This window comes from Arachis hypogaea, chromosome 16 (genome assembly GCF_003086295.3).
Source record: "Arachis hypogaea cultivar Tifrunner chromosome 16, arahy.Tifrunner.gnm2.J5K5, whole genome shotgun sequence".
In the NCBI taxonomy this organism is placed as follows: Eukaryota; Viridiplantae; Streptophyta; class Magnoliopsida; order Fabales; family Fabaceae; genus Arachis; species Arachis hypogaea.
The window spans coordinates 14561525-14582893 of NC_092051.1; the positions used below are offsets into that span (position 1 = coordinate 14561525).

Genomic DNA, 21369 nt, shown 5'->3' on the forward strand with positions numbered 1-21369 from the left:
AATCAAAGTTTAACTTAAAAAAAGTAAGTAAAAATTATTTTATATTTTTTAAGGTAAAATAATTATACACTGATACAGAATTTAAAATAAAATTAAAATATTTACATTAGAATAATATTTTTTCAAAGACTTCTCTATAAACAACATTGATGGTTGAATTTGCAGATATTCCTACATGATTCATAAGTAAAACTTTTAAACCTCTCTTACTCTTAACTTTTGAAAGTGCCACATATAGTTGGTCATGTGTAAAAACGGGTTTGGGCAAGCACAATCCAACATGAGATAAAGTTTGTCCCTGAAACTTGATAATTGTCATGGCAAACGATACTATTATAGAAAACTGTCTTCGTTAGAATCTAACTGGGACGGTTTCATTTGTTGGTACCATATTCATTCTTGGAATCAAAGCAATATGACCAACATTGTTACCCGTTAAGACTTCACATTCTATGACATAATTTCTAAACTTCCTAACTTGTAGCCTTGTACCATTACAAAGACCACTGGATTAGTCAATATTCCTCAGTAACATCACCGGAATATCAATCTTGAGTATTAATTTATGTGGAGGCAAACCAGAGTAATTTATGCTATTCAGTAATTCAGGACCATAGAGATCTAGCTGACTCTCCATATTCCCTTCATCCATACAAATGGAATCCGAACTAAGATATAATTTTTTCTCTCCAGGAATGATAGCCATCAGATGGTTGTTGACCTCTTTAACGATGTCTAGTGTGGGATCCAGTATAGTTCTTGCTTTGAAAAAATCTTTTGAGGACATGTTTTCCAAAATATTTGGATAAGAAAAATGAACCAACTCATCAAATGTCTGGTCCGAAGAAGGAATAACAATATCTCCTGGAAGACATATCTCAGATTCACCATCCATATTGTCACCTATTAGACCATCACTAACTTTCAATAACCACTCACCAAGTTGCTCTGTCTCATCTTGATATGAAGCAGTCGTTCTTACAGAGAGTCTCATATTTTTTGTTAGTTTGAGCACCTGACAAAACTTCTAAAGGTAAGATGAATTCACGGTTGAATGAATGATATCTTGTCTCGATCCTCATGAAATGACAGGAAGAATTTGTCTAAAGTCTCCACCTAGTACAACCACTTTTCCTCCAAAGGGCAAATCTTTGCTATATGTTGGAGAACACCTCATGATATCACCCAAGCATTTATCAGGCACTTCATAGTAGTACCTACTAACCATTGGAGCCTCATCCCAAATTATAAGTTTGGCTTTCAACAGCAACATTGCTTGAGGGGAACCAGGTTTGATGTTACATACAGAATCCTCAGTTATATTCAGCGGTATTTTGAACCTTGAGTGTGCCGTTCTTCTATTGGGAAGAAGTAAAGATGCAATACTACTCGAAGCAACGTTTAACACTATATCACCCCTTGAGCAAATCTCAGCAGACATAAGGTTCCAGAGAAATGTTTTTCCAGTACCCCCATGACCATACACAAAGAAAAAAACCCCTTCATCACAATATACAGCTGTAACAATTTTATCGAATGCATATCTCCGCTCAGGTGTTGCGATGGCTAATATGTCTGAGGCATTTTTCTTTAAATCATCCCTGTTAAAGTTTAGCTCTTCCCTAATAACCCTTTCGGTTAACAAAGAACTATCAACTTCAGTTGCTAAAGGCATTGGAGGATAGTCTTTCAAGGTTTTACCATAGGAATGTAAGATCTTGTCTATATCCATTAAACACAACTGCTTAATCTCATCATCTGACATTGCTAACTCTGCATATTATACAATACTATAAAAATTCAATCAAACTAAAAATGATCAATAAGGAAGAACTTTTATCATTGTAATTAATAAAAACTCACCCCTCATGTTCATCACAGCTCTTTGTCGATACAAAATATCATCTGAGAGTTCATGCCAACATCTATCCCAGACATGTTCTGGTCTTGAGATATTGTTGGATGTTAATAGAATGACAAATAATCTCCTAACATATGATCCTGAGGCCCATGAGCTTGCTTCCTTAATTGCATCAATGAATTCTTTGTCATCTTGCAAGAGTCCAAGGGCGAAGCATGCATCTCTATACATAGCATAAATTATTTCTCCTACTGTTCTTATATCTCGAAAACTCATACATCCTCTCTGAGTATTCAAGAGAAGTCGTTGGTAATATTCTTCAATATTTGCTGCAAAAAATTTGGTTAAAATCCCACTTTTAAGTTGTTAAATGGATTAAGCTATGCTATTTTAATTATTATGTAGCTACACATCCGCATAAGAATAATTTTCCTAAAAAATATAGAAAAATAAAAAATTGTATAATCTACAGATTATAACTGTTGAAAGTTATTTGAATATTTATTTTTCTAGTGTAGATAAATCGAATAAAATGGACGTGGGGTATAGACTGTTAAGATTTTAAATTTAAATCATTAAATAAGCAAGATCAAAATTGAATATAAACTCGTCATTACCTGTAGGTACATGAGTCTTCCAATTGCGAAGCCTTTCTTTCGAAGAAACCACTTTGAAGAATCGTCCTTCCAAACAAACTTGGTTGGAAACTCAGCATAAGTCAGACTTCAAGCATAAGGATATGACATGTTCGCCGCCATCCATCCCAAAAACATGGACTTATGAGATATTGCTCTTTCGACGATATCATTAACATTAGAAGTTTCACCATAAACCACAGGTTGCTCATTCACCAAATGGAATGGAAGTCTAATTACAAATGGTTCTTTCTCTTGGATTTCGTATCCAAATAGACGCCAGACTGCCTCACATGCCGAAATGTACCTACAATCATAGTAATTCCTAATTTCGTCAACAACTTGTGTGGCTTCTGACGGATCACCAGCATTGTATAGAGTAGCTGTTACGCGGTCATTACCCTTGTGTACATACTTAAACAGATACTTAATAGAACTTGTTTGGAATGTGTATTCCACATTTATGTGGCACCCGAACTTGAGCAACAATTCTAGATTATACAAAACAATGAACTTATTGTCTAGTACACATTCCCTTTTCTTCACTGTTCGACCGTTATAAGTACGCCTATATTTGGAAAATCCGGCCTCATCAATGAGTGTTCGCTGTCTAAACTCTTTAGGATAGAACTTTGAACATGATCCATTCTTCATGCAAGGTGAATTCTTGTTGTACGGACCACATAGACGATGTACCATGTAATTTTGAATAGCTCCATGTAGATTTGGCCTTTCATTTTCATCAAGAATCTCAACTGTTATAGATTTGGCCTTTCATTTTCACATCAATTTCAGAGAGGAGAGGAGAGAAGTGTGGGAGTGGGAATGGGTTACGGACTTAAGCCGTTGGGGATTCAGTTTTTTTTTTTAAGTCAAAACGGCACCGTTTGGAGGAGTTATTAACAAACCGGAAACCTTTTAAAAAAAACCAACCAGTTCTAACGGTTCACCGATTAATCACATATACGACTGATTTTGTAATGAGTTTTTTGTCAGACGATTTACTCATAACATCTGTTAAGCCATTTTTAAATTTTATAAAATTATTTATAATAATTACAAAAAGTGCTCATAATAAAAAATTTTAAAATTTTATAAAAATATTTTATTTAAAATTGTTAATAAAATCTTAGTTGTACTCTGTTTCAAAATAAATAATTATAATGATATTAGTATTTTATACAACAATCCATACAAAAAAAATTCAAATTTCATACAATATTTTTTCGTTCATTTTTAATAGCTCATAAATACAAAAAAAATATTGTATAGAATTTAAATTATTTTTGTATTAATTTTTATATAAAATACCCATAACATTATAATTATTCAGAAGTTGCATATAATTCGAACCTTATGAATTTAATTTACTACATATTTGCCTAAATCGAATTTATTCAATTCGATTTATATAGAGATGCAAATTCGATTTATTTAATTTAATTTATTTTTGTATGTGGTATGATTTGATTGAAAGAGAAACAATTTATAATTTTATCTAGCATCAATAAATGCAAATTATGATTTGATTCTTCTGTAATTTTATCTAGCATCAATAAAATTTCACTATCACTGATTTTAAAAAAAAATTAAAATCTAAAACGATGGTTAAAAATAAATAAAGAGGATAGATTTAATTCTTCTATAATTGTATGCGTTTTTTTTCTCCTGATTTGCGTTTTTATCACAATCCACAAGTTCTATGTTTTATAACTTAACGTTAATTCATATATAGTATATAAATAGATTTAATTAGAATAAATAACAATTTATTTATTTTATTTTAGACTTTATAAATGAAAAGACTAATTCACTAATATAACGAATTATAAGTAATGTAATATAATTAATTAAGTAATATAAATTATAATAAATTATATTAATTATATTAATATTTAAATATCTAATCAAATCAATTAGTTGATATAATTAAGTCAGTGCAATAAATTGTATTGAATGAGTTAAAACAATTAAATCGAGAAATACTCTCCAAAGCATGCCACGTCAGTTTCATCATTAAATGTAGACATCCGATTTTTATATAATAGAATAGATAATATAATAATCTTTAGGGGGTTTTGCTAGCAGGGAACATATTAAAATTGTGATTAATAGAAAATTTTTAATTTTATTTAATTTTAGTACATGTATAGTAAACATATTAAAATTTTATATTTTATATAATTTTTATAAAAAATAATTTAATGTATAACTTTAATATGTGTCCTTAGACACATATCAGTTAAATCTTTTGTTTAAAAGCAAAAAATTTAATTTTATTACATTAACAATGCAAATTTTTTTACATAATTATTTAATTATATTCGTTATTTAAATACTATTCATGTAGTGGGTGTAAAAAGTTTTTTTTTTTATGCAACAATACTTAATAATTGAATAGATGTATAAAAATTTGATAAATTGATAATGTACCAAAAGTAAATTAAAAAACATATATAAAAATAATATTAATTAGGTTAAAAATAAAAAATATAGTAACTTTAACTTTTATTATTTTAGATTAATATACTTTTTATATCTAGGTTTAGTAACTTTTATCTCTCCAATACCTGAATATAATTCTAGTTTTAAGATATAAATTGTTACGGACTGCCGGTCCAGCCCAAGAAGCTGCCGGGTCGGGGCACCGTCCCACCCAGGCCCAAGAAACCCTAACGGATCCCTTCAGGTCGGTTAGCCGTAACCGACCCGGGGTCCAACCATATCACAACCGTGCCACCAGCCGGGTCGGAACCCCCAGGGTCGGCACCCGAGGTACCGACCCCCCAGTACGGACGACCCGCACGCGTGGAAAAGTGACAGCTCAAACTCTTCACCAATGGGCTAGGCCATCATTAGGCCCACCCAGCACGCTATATAAAGGGAGAGGACAGCTCTCCCCCCAAGGTACGTCACATCCTTACCTAACCCTGCCACCCTCAGTACGGACTCTGACTTGATCGTCGGAATGTCCTTGCAGGTGGCCACCCCCTCGCTCCGTCCGCCCTCCGACGTTACCAGCATTCGCTCCGCGCTCGTTCGGGACCTCTCTCTCTCCTTGTCACCTTCCATCAACAATCCGATAATCCGAAAATCCCAGGTAACGAACATAAATATATCAATGTTCTGAAAAAAAAAATCTAATATACTTTGATCCTCAATATTAAAGTTTTTTTTAGGTCCAGTGATTGAGCAAACATCAAAATATGTAAATGGATTTACCTAACATAAAAATACATGTTAAGATTATCTAATAAAATAAATTATTAAAAACTTTTCTAAGTGTATTGTTATATATTTATTAAAATAAAATATTTTAAATTTTTATTAATGATGATTTAACACACACCTTTACACCATTATATTAATTAAAGTTTAGAGAAATTATCTAAATCAATTCTTAAATTAAAGTTTTTAATATTATTAGACATTTTAGTTTTTATGTTTTTAAATATATAAAATAATTTTTAATGTTTATCTTTATTAGACAATACAAGCTCAGCTCCTCCAATTCAATCGAAATGTAGGTTTTGGAATTTTTGAATTTTTGTAAGGATTATTTTGAGATTTTTTTTTTAATTTTCAAAAACAGTTTGTAATTCGTTTTTCAGATCAAATTGAAAGGAGACTGTATTGTTCGACAAAGATAAATATCAGAAACTATTTTGTATTTTAAAATCTAAATAACTAAAATATTCGATTTTAAAAACCTAAAAAACTGATTTAGGTAATTATTCTAAATTCTATAAGTGTATAAAGGAAGAAGAATAAATGTTTAATTATTTTATTGGTCTTTATAATATCACCAAATTTTTAATTATATATATATATATATATATATATATATTTTAATTAGACTGCTTTTAATTTTATAATTAGCTAAGTCCTTGCCAATGTAAAAAAATAGAGTTAGTGAAATATTTTTGTAAATTAAACATATTTATAATTAAGGACCTAATTAAATTTTTGACCATATATTTTTTGAAAAAAATATTTTATTAAAATTTTAATATTTTTTACACAAAAAAATTTCAAAATTAAAAGTACTATAATGATCTAACTAAAAGAAAAAGAAATATAAAAACTTAATTATAAATTTAGTAAAACTATAAATACTAATAGAATAATTAAACTAAAAATAAATAATAATAAAAAATGATCCACTTAGATAAAAATGTCTAAAATATCTTTTTTTAAAGATATTTTTTAGTAATTAAAATTTAACACATATAATCAATTAAACCATTTTAGTTTTATTAAAATTAGGTCAAACAAGTTAATTTGACTGAAAAAATAGTGAATCAAATCTTGAATTGATCTAAATTAATCTTATTTTTTTATAAAAAATGATTTTATATGAAGAGTGTTAGGAAGCAAGCAAGTTTTGTGATTTGTAGTCATCAATTAGCTATTATTAGTGTTTTCAATGATGTGGGATTACATCTAATGGTGTAGAATGACTTTCTTTTACTGGTTAAGTGCTGACTAAATTTTAATAAAAATGCTGGCCCTAGACTTTTTTTTATATATATTAAAAATTCTAAATTCTAGCTCTTTACTTCTCTGCTATCATAGGGTTAGGATTTAGAATTTTCAATATATATATATATAATAATAGTATTTTAGTCATTTTTTATAATAAGAATATTGTAATCATTTTTTATAAAAAATAATATTAATTTAAATTAGTTCAAGATTTGATTTACTATTTTTTTGATTAAATTAATTTGTTTGGTCTAATTGTGACAAAAATAACACAATTTAATCAATTATATGTGTTAAAATTTAAAATTATACTACACAAATAACTTGTATGAAAAACGTTTGTACATAGAGAATAACTAAAAAATATCTTTAGAAAAGATATTTTACATATTTCTATTTGAGTAGCTCCCAATAAAAAATAACATTAATTGAAGGTCAACAGAAAAAAAGGAATGGATATTAATGGATGAGGGAGAGAAATTAAATATTAGTCCTACAGTAATTTAATATCTACTGTTATCCTATAAAAAAGAGTTGCTACATTCATCATGTATATATCATTTCTTCTGTCTTTTCATTTCTAGAACATACAATTATCTCATCTTGAATTAGCTTTATTAGTTTTATTTTATCCTGGTTATTTTGAAAGAAGATGAAAACAATGACAACAAGCATCATGAGCTTGTTAGCTCTTATCATGTTGTTGAACAATGGATTCATGGTTTTAGGTAGCAGAAAAAACTTCTTAGAACACAAATTTACCAATAAATTTTTTCTCGAAGACGAAGGTCCATCTGATGGAGGAAAGGGACATAAGACTAAGCCACCTGGAGGTCCACCATTTACCAATAAATTTTTTCTCGAAGACGAAGGTCCATCTGATGGAGGAAAGGGACATAAGACTAAGCCACCTGGAGGTCCACCATTTACCAATAAATTTTTTCTCGAAGACGAAGGTCCATCTGACGGAGGAAAGGGACATAAGACTAAGCCACCTGGAGGTCCACCATTTACCAATAAATTTTTTCTCGAAGGCGAAGGTCCATCTGACGGAGGAAAGGGACATAAGACTAAGCCACCTGGAGGTCCACCATTTACCAATAAATTTTTTCTCGAAGGCGAAGGTCCATCTGACGGAGGAAAGGGACATAAGACTAAGCCACCTGGAGGCCCACCATTAACCAATAAATTTTTTCTCGAAGACGAAGGTCCATCTGACGGAGGAAAGGGACATAAGGCTAAGCCACCTGGAGGTCCACCATCAGATTTGTATTTTGATGAGAACTTTGAAGTGTTTTGGAACTTAAAAGATTCTAAAAGTTTCCAGAAACAAACTCATCATGAATTTTCAACCGAAGGATCAGGTCCATCCGACGGAGGAGAGGGACATGAACTTCCACCTGGCTATGGAGGTCCACCACATAGCTAGCCATGGAGGAGATCCACCACCTTCAAATCTATACTTTAATTAAAAGAATATTAATAAAAAATAATAAAATGGAGGAGGTCCACCACCTTCAAATCATATCAAAGTATAATTAGTTGATGCATATAGTTATGTTGTTGATAATAATAAAATAAAAGTTTTATCTTTAGTTACAATTTTACAATAATTATTTTCTTTAATATGTTTAAGGCTTACGCGTGTTATTATATTCGTCTAGATCAAGTATAATTCAATTAAAATTACTATTTCAGCATTTATCAAATTGAAAATCAAACTTGCAAATAAAAATTTTTATAAATCGAGTAAAATTGGATTTGTTTTTATTCGAATCCAATTCTAATTAGATACTAAAAATAAATTGGATATTAAATATTTATCAAATTTATTTTTGGTATCTTAAATATTATATTACGTACAACTACATATGAAAACTGTTCACGTACTTTTATTAAATTGTTTAACTTTATTAAAATATTAATTTTATAATAATTAATATAAAAATTTTTATAACAAAAATTTTAGGATTTAGAATAGATAATTTCACATCAAAAGGAGACATAAATAGTAAAAAAATAATATTATCCCATTTTTTCAACTAAATATTTATTTGTGAAAAAAAAAATCAAAAGTTAAGAGTTATAGATATTTGTACCAACTATTAAGATATACGGACAAGATAAATGAAGACTATAACGACACAAATGTAAAGCGTATTTAGGATATTGTTTGATGTAGAAAATAAAAGTACATCCTTATGATTTAAAGAATTATATGTAAATTTTTAAGCAAGCAAAAAGAATTTTTATTAAGAAAAAAGAATAAACAGAAAATATTATGTTATTTTATTTTTCATAAGTGATACTGTGAAGATATAAATTATAATTTGAAATATTTTTCATTGATTTTTATTATTAAAATTGACTAATTAATAAGTTTTGATTTGTATTAAATATGAATAATAAAAAATAATTTTAACGGAAGAAATGATGATTTATGTGTTAGAATAATAACTGTGAAGTAATAACTAATAAATACTAACAATTATTGAAATAGAATTTTTACAGTATAATCTATTCTATTATATAAAAATTGGGTTTCTCCATTTAATGATGGAGCTAACGTGGCATGCTCCGAAAAGTGTTTCTCGATTTAATTATTTTAACTCATTTGATACAATTTATTACAATGGCTTAATTATTTCAACTAATTGATTTGATTAAATATTTAAATATCAATATAATTTATTATAATTTATGTTACTTAATTAATTATACTACATTAATTGTAATTCGTTATATTAGTGAATTGGTGTTTTTCTTTATGAAGTCTAAAATAAAATAAATAATTTATTGTTTATTCTAATTAAATTCATTAAATTTAATTATATATTATATATGAATTAATGTTAATTTATAAATTATATGTGCACGAGAAAATAGATTTAAATATGGCTTATATAGTATAGATAGTATTTAATTAAGAACGGTGTATTTTTAAGTATTTTGATATGACTTAATTATATCAGCTAATTGATTTGATTATATATTTAAATATTAATGTATTTTATTATAGTATTTAATACTTGATTAATTTTACTACATTAATTGTAATTCTTTATATTAGTTAATTAGTTTATTGATTTATAAAGTCTGAAATAAAATAAATAATTTGTTATTTATTCTAATTGAATTCATAAAATTTAATTATATTATATATAAATTAAAGATAATTTATAAATTACCTTATTTTCTTAGCTTTTTATATTCCGTGGATTATTAAGTTTTAAGTTTTATATTTCCGTAAGTAAAAGTAATATAATGCAAAACTTTTTTCATTTTAAATAGAATTATTCTATGTATTATTAACTAATATTATTAGATTTGATTTATTAAAAATATAAAATAATTTTATATAACAAATTATTAATTAAACTCATTCTAAAACAGTCACCAAAAAAACTCATTCTAAAACGTAAGCAAAATAAATTAATTTTTTAGGTAGCCCAATGTAGATCCATGATTTATACAACAATCAAATAAAGCATAGAACTTGTAAATTGTAATAAAAAAAAGAATAAAAAAGTAGGACCCATACCATGTTGGCTTGCTTGCCTCCATTGCATCTTAACAAAATATGGGCCTACAGAGACTAATCTCGATTCCAAGTTGGGCAGATAGAAAACCTATTCGGATCTTATACAATTAATTTCAACTCGTACCCAAAGTCCTCTTTTAATCTTTTTGGGTCTTCTCTCTCCCAGCAAGCAAGCATATACGCTAACAATGGGGAACGACATATATGCTTTTAAATTTTTGTTTTTAAATTTTAGAGTGGGATACTACATGTCGTGGAAGCAAAATTATAAGTACTGTATTTTGTGTTTTAATACTTTTGATCATGTGGAGTTACAAGTGAAATTATAGAAAACAGTAATAACAATTCCGACAAATGGCTGACGTTCTAGAAATTAAAATTTAAAGTGATAAAAAATATTATTATATACACGTGGATAAATTGTATCATCAATTTTTTGTTTTTTTATTGTAAATTCTATGTTGAATTACTCAATAATTAATTAATCAATATATAATTTCAAGCTATATTTTTGTTATTATATAATACTTTTTATTATTTTATATTTGTAATAAATATTTTTTGTATAGCTCATTGCTAAAATAAAAAATTTTACTAATTAATTAGGTTCACAGTAGATTATAGTTATTTTTTTAAATCTAAAGACACTTTTGGTTACTTTTCATTCGATAATTTTTCTGTCATGTATAATTATACAACTCATTTAAGCAATGATTATTGTACATAGGTAGCAATATTTTACAGAACATTATGTATGGTACCAGACTCTTGATAAATCCAGATGTTCTTGAGGCTGTGATGCTTCGAGAAAGGTATTGTACCAATATTGTGAATTATTTATGGTTGTGTATATTGACTGTATTTTTATGGCGTTGTGATTGATAAGTAGCGTGTACTATAGAGAGATCTCGTAGTATCTGTGTGTGCTTTCTGGCAAACCGGCATATGTTAATGAAGATGAAGTTTTATATTCCACTGAGAGGAAGACAACAAAGGAGTTACATGCGGCTGCAGATGTGAATGCCTCATAGAAAACTACTTTTTTATGTTTGGTTCATTGTTTGTTTTTTTTACTTTCAAACTGTTCCTATGTAGGTTGGATTCTATGTTGTTCTGGCCACTGTTCTTGATGTTGAACCTGTTCTAAGTTGGTGATATAAATCTTGTGTTTGCAGCGTGAAGGCAGAAGCTAATGCGAATACATACTTCTGCGATGGTTGGAATAAGGACGTGAATAACGTGGTTAATAGGTACGACTCTAATTGGACTTATTTGTGCAATCTTTTCATAAAAAAATAATATAGTTATGTAATTGATTATGTCTCTTTTTAATTTATTTAGCAATATCTAACTTAATACCAACAATTAGTAGACAATAAGAGAACAATTTATTAAAAACAAAAACTGCTTTGATTGATGGAAATATTGTCTATCCACAAAAAAAATTTGGCAAAATGAAATAGAATGTATAGAAAAAATTCATATACCTACAACAATTTTATACCAAAGTCTCCTCTGCTAGACTAAATAATCTAGAAAACTGATAAGCCAAAAAAAATTGTATTTGAGCATTTAAATTGTGTTGAATATAATTTTTATGATTTTATTGTAATTAAAAGGTGACATGTCAAGTGTTAATTGATGTTTTTGAATAAAGAAAGTAGGTATAAGTTGAATTTGTTGGTTTTTGATGGTACTGCTACAACAACTTTTGTTGTGTTCGATAAGGAGGCTGCAGCTCTATTTGGACGGACATGTACTGAGATGGTGAAAGAGTTGAATGTATGTGGTTTCTGCTGTTGAAACCATTTGAATGGTTATGATAAGTCAATGTCGGATGTGAATATAGAAGATAGTTTTATACCATCCTCAGAAACTTTAGACAGTATGTAAAAATTTTATCTGTATGTTTATTTGCATCTTTGCGTACATCATGGACTAAATTGCATCGGTATGACATTGAGTATCTAAAGAGAGTTCATTCGGCAGATGTGTGGGATATAGAAAATCCTATTTATCAATGTCAACACTGTAAAGCATGGATGTGGTCTGAAGAAAGGCTTGCTAAATTCAAATAGTCGCCCCAACCAAAGTTTTTATTATGTTGTATGGAAGGAAAGATCGAGCTTCCTCTACTTTTTATGCCTCCTGATGAGCTCATTCAGCTTCATACTGGAGGAGATCAAAGAAGTATTCATTTCCTAAAAATTATAAGGACATTTAATTCAATATTTTATTTTACATCAATGGCCGAAAAAATTGACCGTGGGGTGAACAATGGGACTGCTCCTCCAATTTTTAAGCCTGGGGTCAAAACTACCGTAGCATTGGTAGCTTACTTCCTCCGAATAGTCTGCGACCAACATTGTCCAACTATATATCTATGACATAGAAAATGAGATTGATAATCGGATAGGCACATTTCGATAATTTTCATGCAAGCAGTCAAACATTTTAGTTATTTTTTATCTGTGAGAGAAAATAACATAAAATTTATTGTGTTTTTTATTGTGCAATTCCAATGAAGCTATAAATGATCAGGATAAGAAAATTGTGGCAATATTAAGAAACATGCTAGACAAATATAATAGTTTGGCAAAGAATTTTCGCTATGCGAGAGATAGGTACCAACAATAAAATTACACAAACATAAAGTTTAAGTTGATTAGTAAAAGGACTACAGATGGCAGGACATACAACTTGCCATCTGCATCTGAAGTGGCTACATTGATTGTTGGCGATGTCGAACAACTAAGCAAAGATAGAGATATTATTATAAAGAGTCAAACTAGAAAGCTCCAACAGATTGATGTTCTTCACCCATCTTATTTAGCCTTGCAATATCCATTGTTGTTTTCGTATGGGGAGGATGGATTTTATTTCGGTATTGCAACATCAGATTCTATCTTCGCTAGGCCTACAAAGAAAAACAAAACAATCACTTTGCGACAATTCTTTGCTTTTCAACTACGTGCAGAAAAGGACGGGTGAATCTCCGTTAATTTTGAGATCAAAGAGATTATTCCAACAGTTTCTGGTAGATGTCTACACAATGGTAAAATCAGAGAGGTTGTAAACAACCACAGTTGAGGGTTGATAAATACAAATGTTTGCATGAAAGTCTTATAAACAGGGATGTAGATGCTGCAACGCTTGGCAAAAGAATCATTCTTCCCAATACTTTTACCAGTGGACCTAGGTACATGATGAATAATTGTAAAGATGCATTTGTAATTTGTAGATATGCAGGATATCCTAGCTATTTTATCACTATGATGTGTAATCCTGAATGGGATGAGATAAAAAGAGAAGTGACTCCCATTAGATTAAAGGTAGAAGATCGTCCTAATATATTGTGTCGAGTTTTCAAGATCAAACTTGATGGTTTGATTGATGACCTAAAACAGAGAAAAATCTTTGGCAAAATTTTAGGATGTAAGTCTGTGTCTATGCAACACTTTATTAAAATATTATGTTGTAATGTTTTGCTCATTTATCTTTTTTAATTTTCAGATGTTTGCACTATAGAGTTTCAAAAGAGAGGGCTTCCATAACACATATCCTTTTATTCATGAGTAACGAGTTCAAACCACAAACACCAGATGACATAGACAAACATATAACAGCTGAGATTCCTGATGATAATGAAAGGCCAAATCTACATGGAACTGTTCAAAATTACATGGTACATGGTCCATGTGGTCCGTACAATAAGAATTCACCTTGCATGAAGAATGGATCATATTCAAAGTTTTATCCCAAAGAGTTTAGACAGCAAACACTCATTGATGAATCTGGATTTTCCAAATATAGGCGTACTGATAACAGTCGAACAGTGAAGAAAAGGGAATGTGTACTAGACAATAAGTTCATTGTTTCTTATAATCCAGAATTGTTGCTCAAGTTCGGGTGCTACATAAATGTAGAATACACATGCCAAACAAGTTCTATTAAGTATCTGTTTAAGTATGTACACAAGGACAATGACCGTGTAACAACTACCCTATACAACGCTGGTGATCTATCAAAAGCCACACAAATTGTTGACGAAATTAGGAATTACTACGATTGTAGGTACATTTCGGCATGTGAGGCAGTCTGGTTTATTTGGATATGAAATCCAAGAGAAAGAACCATTTGTGATTAGACTTCCATTCCATTTGGAGGATGAGCAGCCTGTGGTTTATAGTGAAACTTCTAATGTGAATGATATCGTCGAAAGAGCAATATCTCAAGTCCATGTTTTATAATGGATGGCGGCGAACATGTCATATCCCTATGCTCAAAGTTTGACTTATGCTGAGTTTTTAACCAAGTTTGTTTGGAAGGACAATGCTTCAAAGTGGTTTCCTTGAAAGTAAGGCTTCGCAATTGGAAGGTTGACTCATGTACCTGCAGGTAATGACGAGTTTATATTCAATTTTGATCTTATTTATTTGATGATTTAAATTTAATATCTTAACAGCATGTACCCCACGTCTATTTTATTCGATTTATCTACATTAGAAAACAAATGTTCAAATAACTTTCAGCAGTTATAATCTGTAGATTATACAATTTTAGAATTGTTCTATATTTTTTAAAAAAATTAATCTTATGCAGATGTGTAGCTACATATATATAATAATTGAAATTGCATAGCCTAATCCATTTAGCAATTTAAAAGTGGGATTTTAACCAAGTTTTTTGCAGCAAATACCGAAGAATATTACCAACGACTTCTCTTGAATACTCAAAGAGGATGTATGAATTTTTGAGATATAAGAATTGTAGGAAGAGCAATTTATGCTACGTATAGAGATGCATGCTTCATCCTTGGAATCTTGCAAGATGACAGATAATTCATGGATGCAATTAAGGAAGCAAGCTCGTGGGCCTCAGGATCATATGTTAGAAGGTTATTTGTCATTCTATTAACATCCAACAATATCTCAAGACCAGAACATGTCTGGGATAGATGTTGGCATGAACTCTCAGATGATATTTTGTATCGACAGAAAATCGTGATGAACATGAGGGGTGAGTTTTTATAATTGCAATTATAAAAGTTCTTCATTATTGATCATTTTTAGTTTGGTTGAATTTTACAGTATCGTATAATATGCAGAGTTAACCATGTCAGATGATGAGATTAATCAGTTGTGTTTAATGGATATAGACAAGATCTTACATTCTTATGGTAAAACCTTGAAAGACTATCCTCCTATGCCTTTAGCAACTGAAGTTGATAGTTCTTTGTTAATTGAAAGGGTTATCAGGGAAGAACTAAACTTTATCAGGGATGATTTAAAGAAAAATGCCTCAGACATGTTAGCCATCACAACACTTGAGCAGAAATATGCATTCGATAAAATTGTTACAGCTATGTATTGTGATGAAGGGATTTTTTCTTTGTGTCTGGTCATGGGGGTACTGAAAAAATATTTCTCTGAAACCTTATGTCTGCCGAGATTTGCTCAAAGGGTGATATTGTGTTAAACATTGCTTCAAGTGGTATTACATCTTTACTTCTTCCTAATGAAAGAACGGCACACTCAAGGTTCAAAATACTGCTAAATATAACTAAGGATTCTGTATGTAATATCAAACCTGGTTCCCCTCAAGCAATGCTGCTGTTGAAAGCCAAACTTATAATTTGGGATGAGGCTCCAATGGTTAGTAGGTACTGCTATGAAGCGCTTGATAAATGCTTAAGTGATATCATGAGGTTTTCTCTAACATATAACAAAGATTTGTCCTTTGGAGGAAAAGTGGTTGTACTAGGTAGAAACTTTAGACAAATTCTTTCTATTATTTCACGAGGATCGAGATAAATTAGTCTTACCTTTAGAAGTTTTGTCAGGTGCTCAAACTAACAAAAAATATGAGACTCTCTGTAGGGACGATTGCTTCAGATCAAGATGAGACAGAACAATTTAGTGAGTGCTTATTGAAAGTTTGTGATGGTCTAATATGTGACAATATGGATGGTGAATCTGAGATATGTCTTCCAAGAGATATTGTTATTCCTTCTTCGGACCAGGCATTTGATGATTTGGTTCATTTTTCTTATCCAAATATTTTGGATAACATGTCCTCAAAGGATTTTTTCAAAGCAAGAACTATACTAGTTCCCACGTTGGATATCGTTGAAGAGGTCAACAACCATCTGATGGCTATCCTTTTTGGAGGGAAAAATTATATCTTAGTTCGGATTCGATTTGTATGGATGAAGGGAATATGGAGAGTCAACTAGATCTCTATGGTCTTGAATTACTAAATAGCATAAATTGCTCTGATTTGCCTCCACATAAATTAATACTCAAAGTTGGTGTTCCGGTGATGTTACTGAGGAATATTGACTAATCCAGTGGTCTTTGTAATGGTACAAGGCTACAAGTTAGGAAACTTGGAAATCATGTCATAGAATATGAAGTCTTAGCGGGTAATAATGTTGGTCATATTGTTTTGATTCCAAGAATGAATATGGTACCAACAAATGAATCCGTCCCAGTTAGATTCCAACGAAGACAGTTTCCCATAATAGTATCGTTTGCCATGACAATTAATAAGTCTTAGGGATAAACTTTATCTCATGTTGGATTGTACTTGTCCAAACCAGTTTTTACACATGGCCAATTATGTGTGACACTTTCAAGAGTTAAGAGTAAGAGAGGTTTAAAAGTTTTACTTATGAATCACGTAGGAATGTCTACAAATTAAACCATCAATGTTGTTTATAGAGAAGTTTTTGAAAAATAAGATTCTAATATAAATATTTTTAAGTTTATTTTAAATTTTGTATGAATGTATAATTATTTTACTTAAAAAAAATGTAAAATAATTATTACTCATTATTTTTAAGTTAAATTTTGATTTTAATAATAATTTTATAAATTTTTTAACATAATAATTATTTTGTGTTTTTTTAAATATTTAAATATATAATTGTTTTTTATTTTTATAAATTTTTTTGTATTGAGCACGGATTCATACACTAGTACATATGAAAAGGACATAAGTTTGAATAATGTGAATAAATAGTTGGAGTAAAATTATTGAATGAGCAATATAACTATTAATTGGCAACATGTGAAGAATTTAACATTGAAGATCTAGATGTTCCTCTCGGATATATAATATTGAGAAAAATATAAGAAAATTATACATCAGATACGAATTTGCGATAAGAAAAGAATGTTGGTGAAATATAATATCGTGATTGATAATAAAGTCGGACTAATATGGACTGAGAAAACATTAGTTTTTTTTAAGCCAAAATGAATGTATCCATACGTGAGATAATAATTAAGAAATAATTTATTTAAAGGCTATGTCATACATTTTAAAACATTTTTTGATAAATAATATTTTTTGTTTTGTTAGTATTTTTATCATGAGCAATTAAAATTTTTAATTTTTTTTTATTTGTGACCTTGAGATTACATAACATTAATCGTGCGTGAATACAAGTTTATTCAATAGCAATGGTAGCTTAACATCTAATAGTGAGAGTGTCATTCTAGAAATAAAAATCATATTGTTGAATTTAATAGTTTTACCTCGATGAATTTATCTCCAAGTTTTGTAATTGAGTTAAACCCTAAAATGAATTTTAAGATTGGCGTCGTGCACTAAAATTGTTCCTAAGATTCTAATTGTACTAATTACGTCTCTAAAATTAACAAAAATGCACTATATTAGTATCTGACCCATTTTTCATTAACGGTTTGATGATGTGGGCTATTAGTGACACGTGTCACTCCATGATTTGGCCACATGTAAAAGTATGATGATGTGGTGACTAGTGACATGTGGCATGCTGATGTAAATGGTTGTGCCACATGTCACAATGCTATTTGGCCACGTGTCTGTTTGTGCCACGTGTTGCAATAGTATTCGTCCATATGTCGTCCATTATGTCATCATTGTAGATGCACCAAATTAGTCCATCATTTTGCATTAAGTGATTCATTTTAGTTCCTGAAATTGAATGTCGTGTACCAAACTAGTCTCTTCACCAGTTTTTTCTCCTTTTTTTCTATAAATTCAAAATTCTCAATATATTTGAATGCATTAATTTCAATTCTATTTTTTACATGTTATTCAAATACAAGTACTTTTATAAAATATTTTTTCTTTTGCAGATATCTCTAACCGCCAACTTGGAGTTAACGTGAAGGCATTTCGAGCGTCCTCACTACCATCTCTGACCTCTCCAGTCTAAAGAGGTCGGAGATGGTAGTGAGGGCACTTGAAGTACCTTCAGTCTAACCCATTTACACACAATGAAAATGTGTATTTCATAAGAACAAAACAAATATTATTTTAATTATCGGTTTCTTGACAAAAAATTGTGTCTAATCAATCATATAATTCTTTTTTTATAATAACATACTTATATATTATAAAAATTGTGTTGAATCAATCATATAATTCCATTTAAGCGATATATAAAAAAATAAAATTGAAATTAGTGCATTTAAGATATTAAAAATTTTAAATTAAAAAAATGAGAAAAAAACTTGTGAATGGACTAGTTTGGTGCACGACATTCAATTTCAAGGACTAAACACTTAATGCAAAGTGAGTGACTAATTTAGTGCATCTATAATGATGACATAATGGGCGACACGTGGACGAATATTGTTGTGACTAGGGGTGTTCATGGCTCGGCCCGACCTGAAGACTCGGTCCGGCCCCGAACCTTTTAGGGGATAATTTGATGTGATTTCATCGGGTCTAGGGTTGGGTAAGGGTCTCAAAAATAGACCCAGTCATTATTTTGGGTCAGGTCCGAGTCATAGCCCGGGTCACCCGAACTCGGTCTGGTGGCCCGGTCATCATACACAATTAATATTTTGTGTTATTAGTGATGGACTGTGAAGCACAGACACTTTGCTGAGTTGCCGTGTCTGTGTATCGGACACATTTCGGACATGACACTCATCGACACTCGTCCGACACGCGTGTCTGCTGTGTCCAAACCGTGTCTCAATAAAAAATAAAAAATTCTTCTCCGGACACACTTGAACACACCTAAATACCATCACGTGTCAGCGTGTCCGGTCTTATTTTTAATATATATTTTTAAAATAAATTTAGATATAGTATATATTATTATTTATTAAAACAAAAAATATTTTAAATACTTGATATACTTAAAATAAGACATTAAAAATAATTTAAAAAATTAATTTATATTTTAATATCAATAAAATATTAAAATATCATTACGGTTTATCTAAAAAATACTTTATATTTTATATGTATGCGTGTCCTCGTGTCATGTAAGATTTTAAAATTCGCGTGTCGGCGTGTCCCGTGTCGTGTCGTGTCCCGTGTCCGTGTCAGTGTCCGTACATCATAGGTGATGGATGATGGCTATTCTTATGTGGAATTTAAGTATCGTAAACCTTAATATTTTGTGTTATTAGTCATTATAAGACTATAAGTTAATGTTTTATGTTTAAAATGCATAAGACTTTAGACTAATGCATAATATTGTGTTATTTGTATTGATTTAAATATTTGGTGTTATTAGACAATATTAGTATTTATTGTGGTTATGCTTTAATTTTAGGGAAGGATTGGTTCTTGTTATATTTTTCTAAGTGAATTTTACGGTATCAAATAATGGTTCGAGTCTTGGAAATTTGCATATTTTCACATGCTAGCTTACAAGAAGGTAATGCTAATGGCGCGGTTTTCACCCGTTTTTTACCTGGTATAATCGTGACCCGAAAGTATGTAGGTTTCATCGGGTCTAGGGCCGGGTTTGCATCTAACAAATAGACCCGGTATATATTTTGGGTCGGGTCTGTGTCACATCAAACCTGGTTTCACCCGACACATGAACACTCCTAGTTGCAACACGTGGCCAAATAGCATTGTGACACGTGGCACAACCATCCACATCAGTATGCTATGTGTCACTGGTCACCACATCATCATACTTTTATATGTTGCCAAATCATGGAGTGACACATGTCACTAACAGCCCACGTCATCAAGCCATGTCATCACGTCGTTAATAGAAAACAGAAAACAGGTCAGGGACTAACTTGGTGCACTTTTATCAATCTTAGAAATGTAATTGGTACAATTGAAATTTCAAAGACGATTTTAGTACACGACGCCAATTTCATGAACAATTTTATAGTTTAACTCCCTTGTAATTATCAATCTAGTACCATTGCAAAGTCCTAATGCATCCAACCTTTAGTTTCTAATTTGTGATTTGAAACTCCTGAAAATTTAATTGTAGCTTAGAATTCTGGTATATGCATGCTTTAAATTTCATTGTTATTTTCTTCTATCAAACATTTATTGGAACTAATGTAGATGTTACCTTCACGTATAATTTGATTACAAAAATATTAATATAAATTTATTAAAAAAGTTAATTTACATAATATATATAAGTAGATTAAATGATTATTCTCTTTTGCTATATTGATACTTAATTTAGATAAAAAAATATAAATATAAAATTTGGAGTGATTAATTTTCTAATATATTAATTAACATTAATTTATATTTTTTATAATTCTTTTTCAATGGATAAACTTTAGAGCACGTTTTAACTAAATTTATAAAATGTAAATAAATAAATTTATTAATTATGTAAAGGTTAAAAAATTATTAAAATTGTTTCTCTTTATACATTAATGGACTATTATATAAAAGTGTGAGTAAATCACCTAAAGAAATGGTTAAAGGTCTAATATTTCCTAAATGTCCTAAAGAAATGGTTAAAGGTTACGTAAGTGTCTTTATACTATGTAAATTAAATTCATTTCATTTGGTTTTAAGCCTCCTTATATAAATCGAATTGATTAAGTTTGATTTATCACTAACCATAATAA

At 29.9% G+C, this 21369-nt stretch overlaps 2 protein-coding genes across 2 annotated transcripts; both read right to left on the bottom strand.

Moving 5' to 3' along the window:
- Window positions 1-1078: 1078 nt before the first annotated feature.
- LOC140180006 (uncharacterized) lies at window positions 1079-2092 on the bottom strand. The gene is made up of 2 exons (XM_072220388.1): window positions 1864-2092; window positions 1079-1773 (listed from the first exon to the last, which is right to left on the bottom strand). The coding sequence occupies exons 1-2, from the start codon at window positions 2090-2092 to the stop codon at window positions 1079-1081; spliced, it is 924 nt and encodes a 307-aa protein (XP_072076489.1).
- A 494-nt stretch (window positions 2093-2586) lies between these two features.
- Window positions 2587-5607, bottom strand: LOC140180007 (uncharacterized). The gene is made up of 2 exons (XM_072220389.1): window positions 5421-5607; window positions 2587-3251 (listed from the first exon to the last, which is right to left on the bottom strand). The coding sequence occupies exons 1-2, from the start codon at window positions 5605-5607 to the stop codon at window positions 2587-2589; spliced, it is 852 nt and encodes a 283-aa protein (XP_072076490.1).
- Between the last annotated feature and the right edge of the window lie 15762 nt (window positions 5608-21369).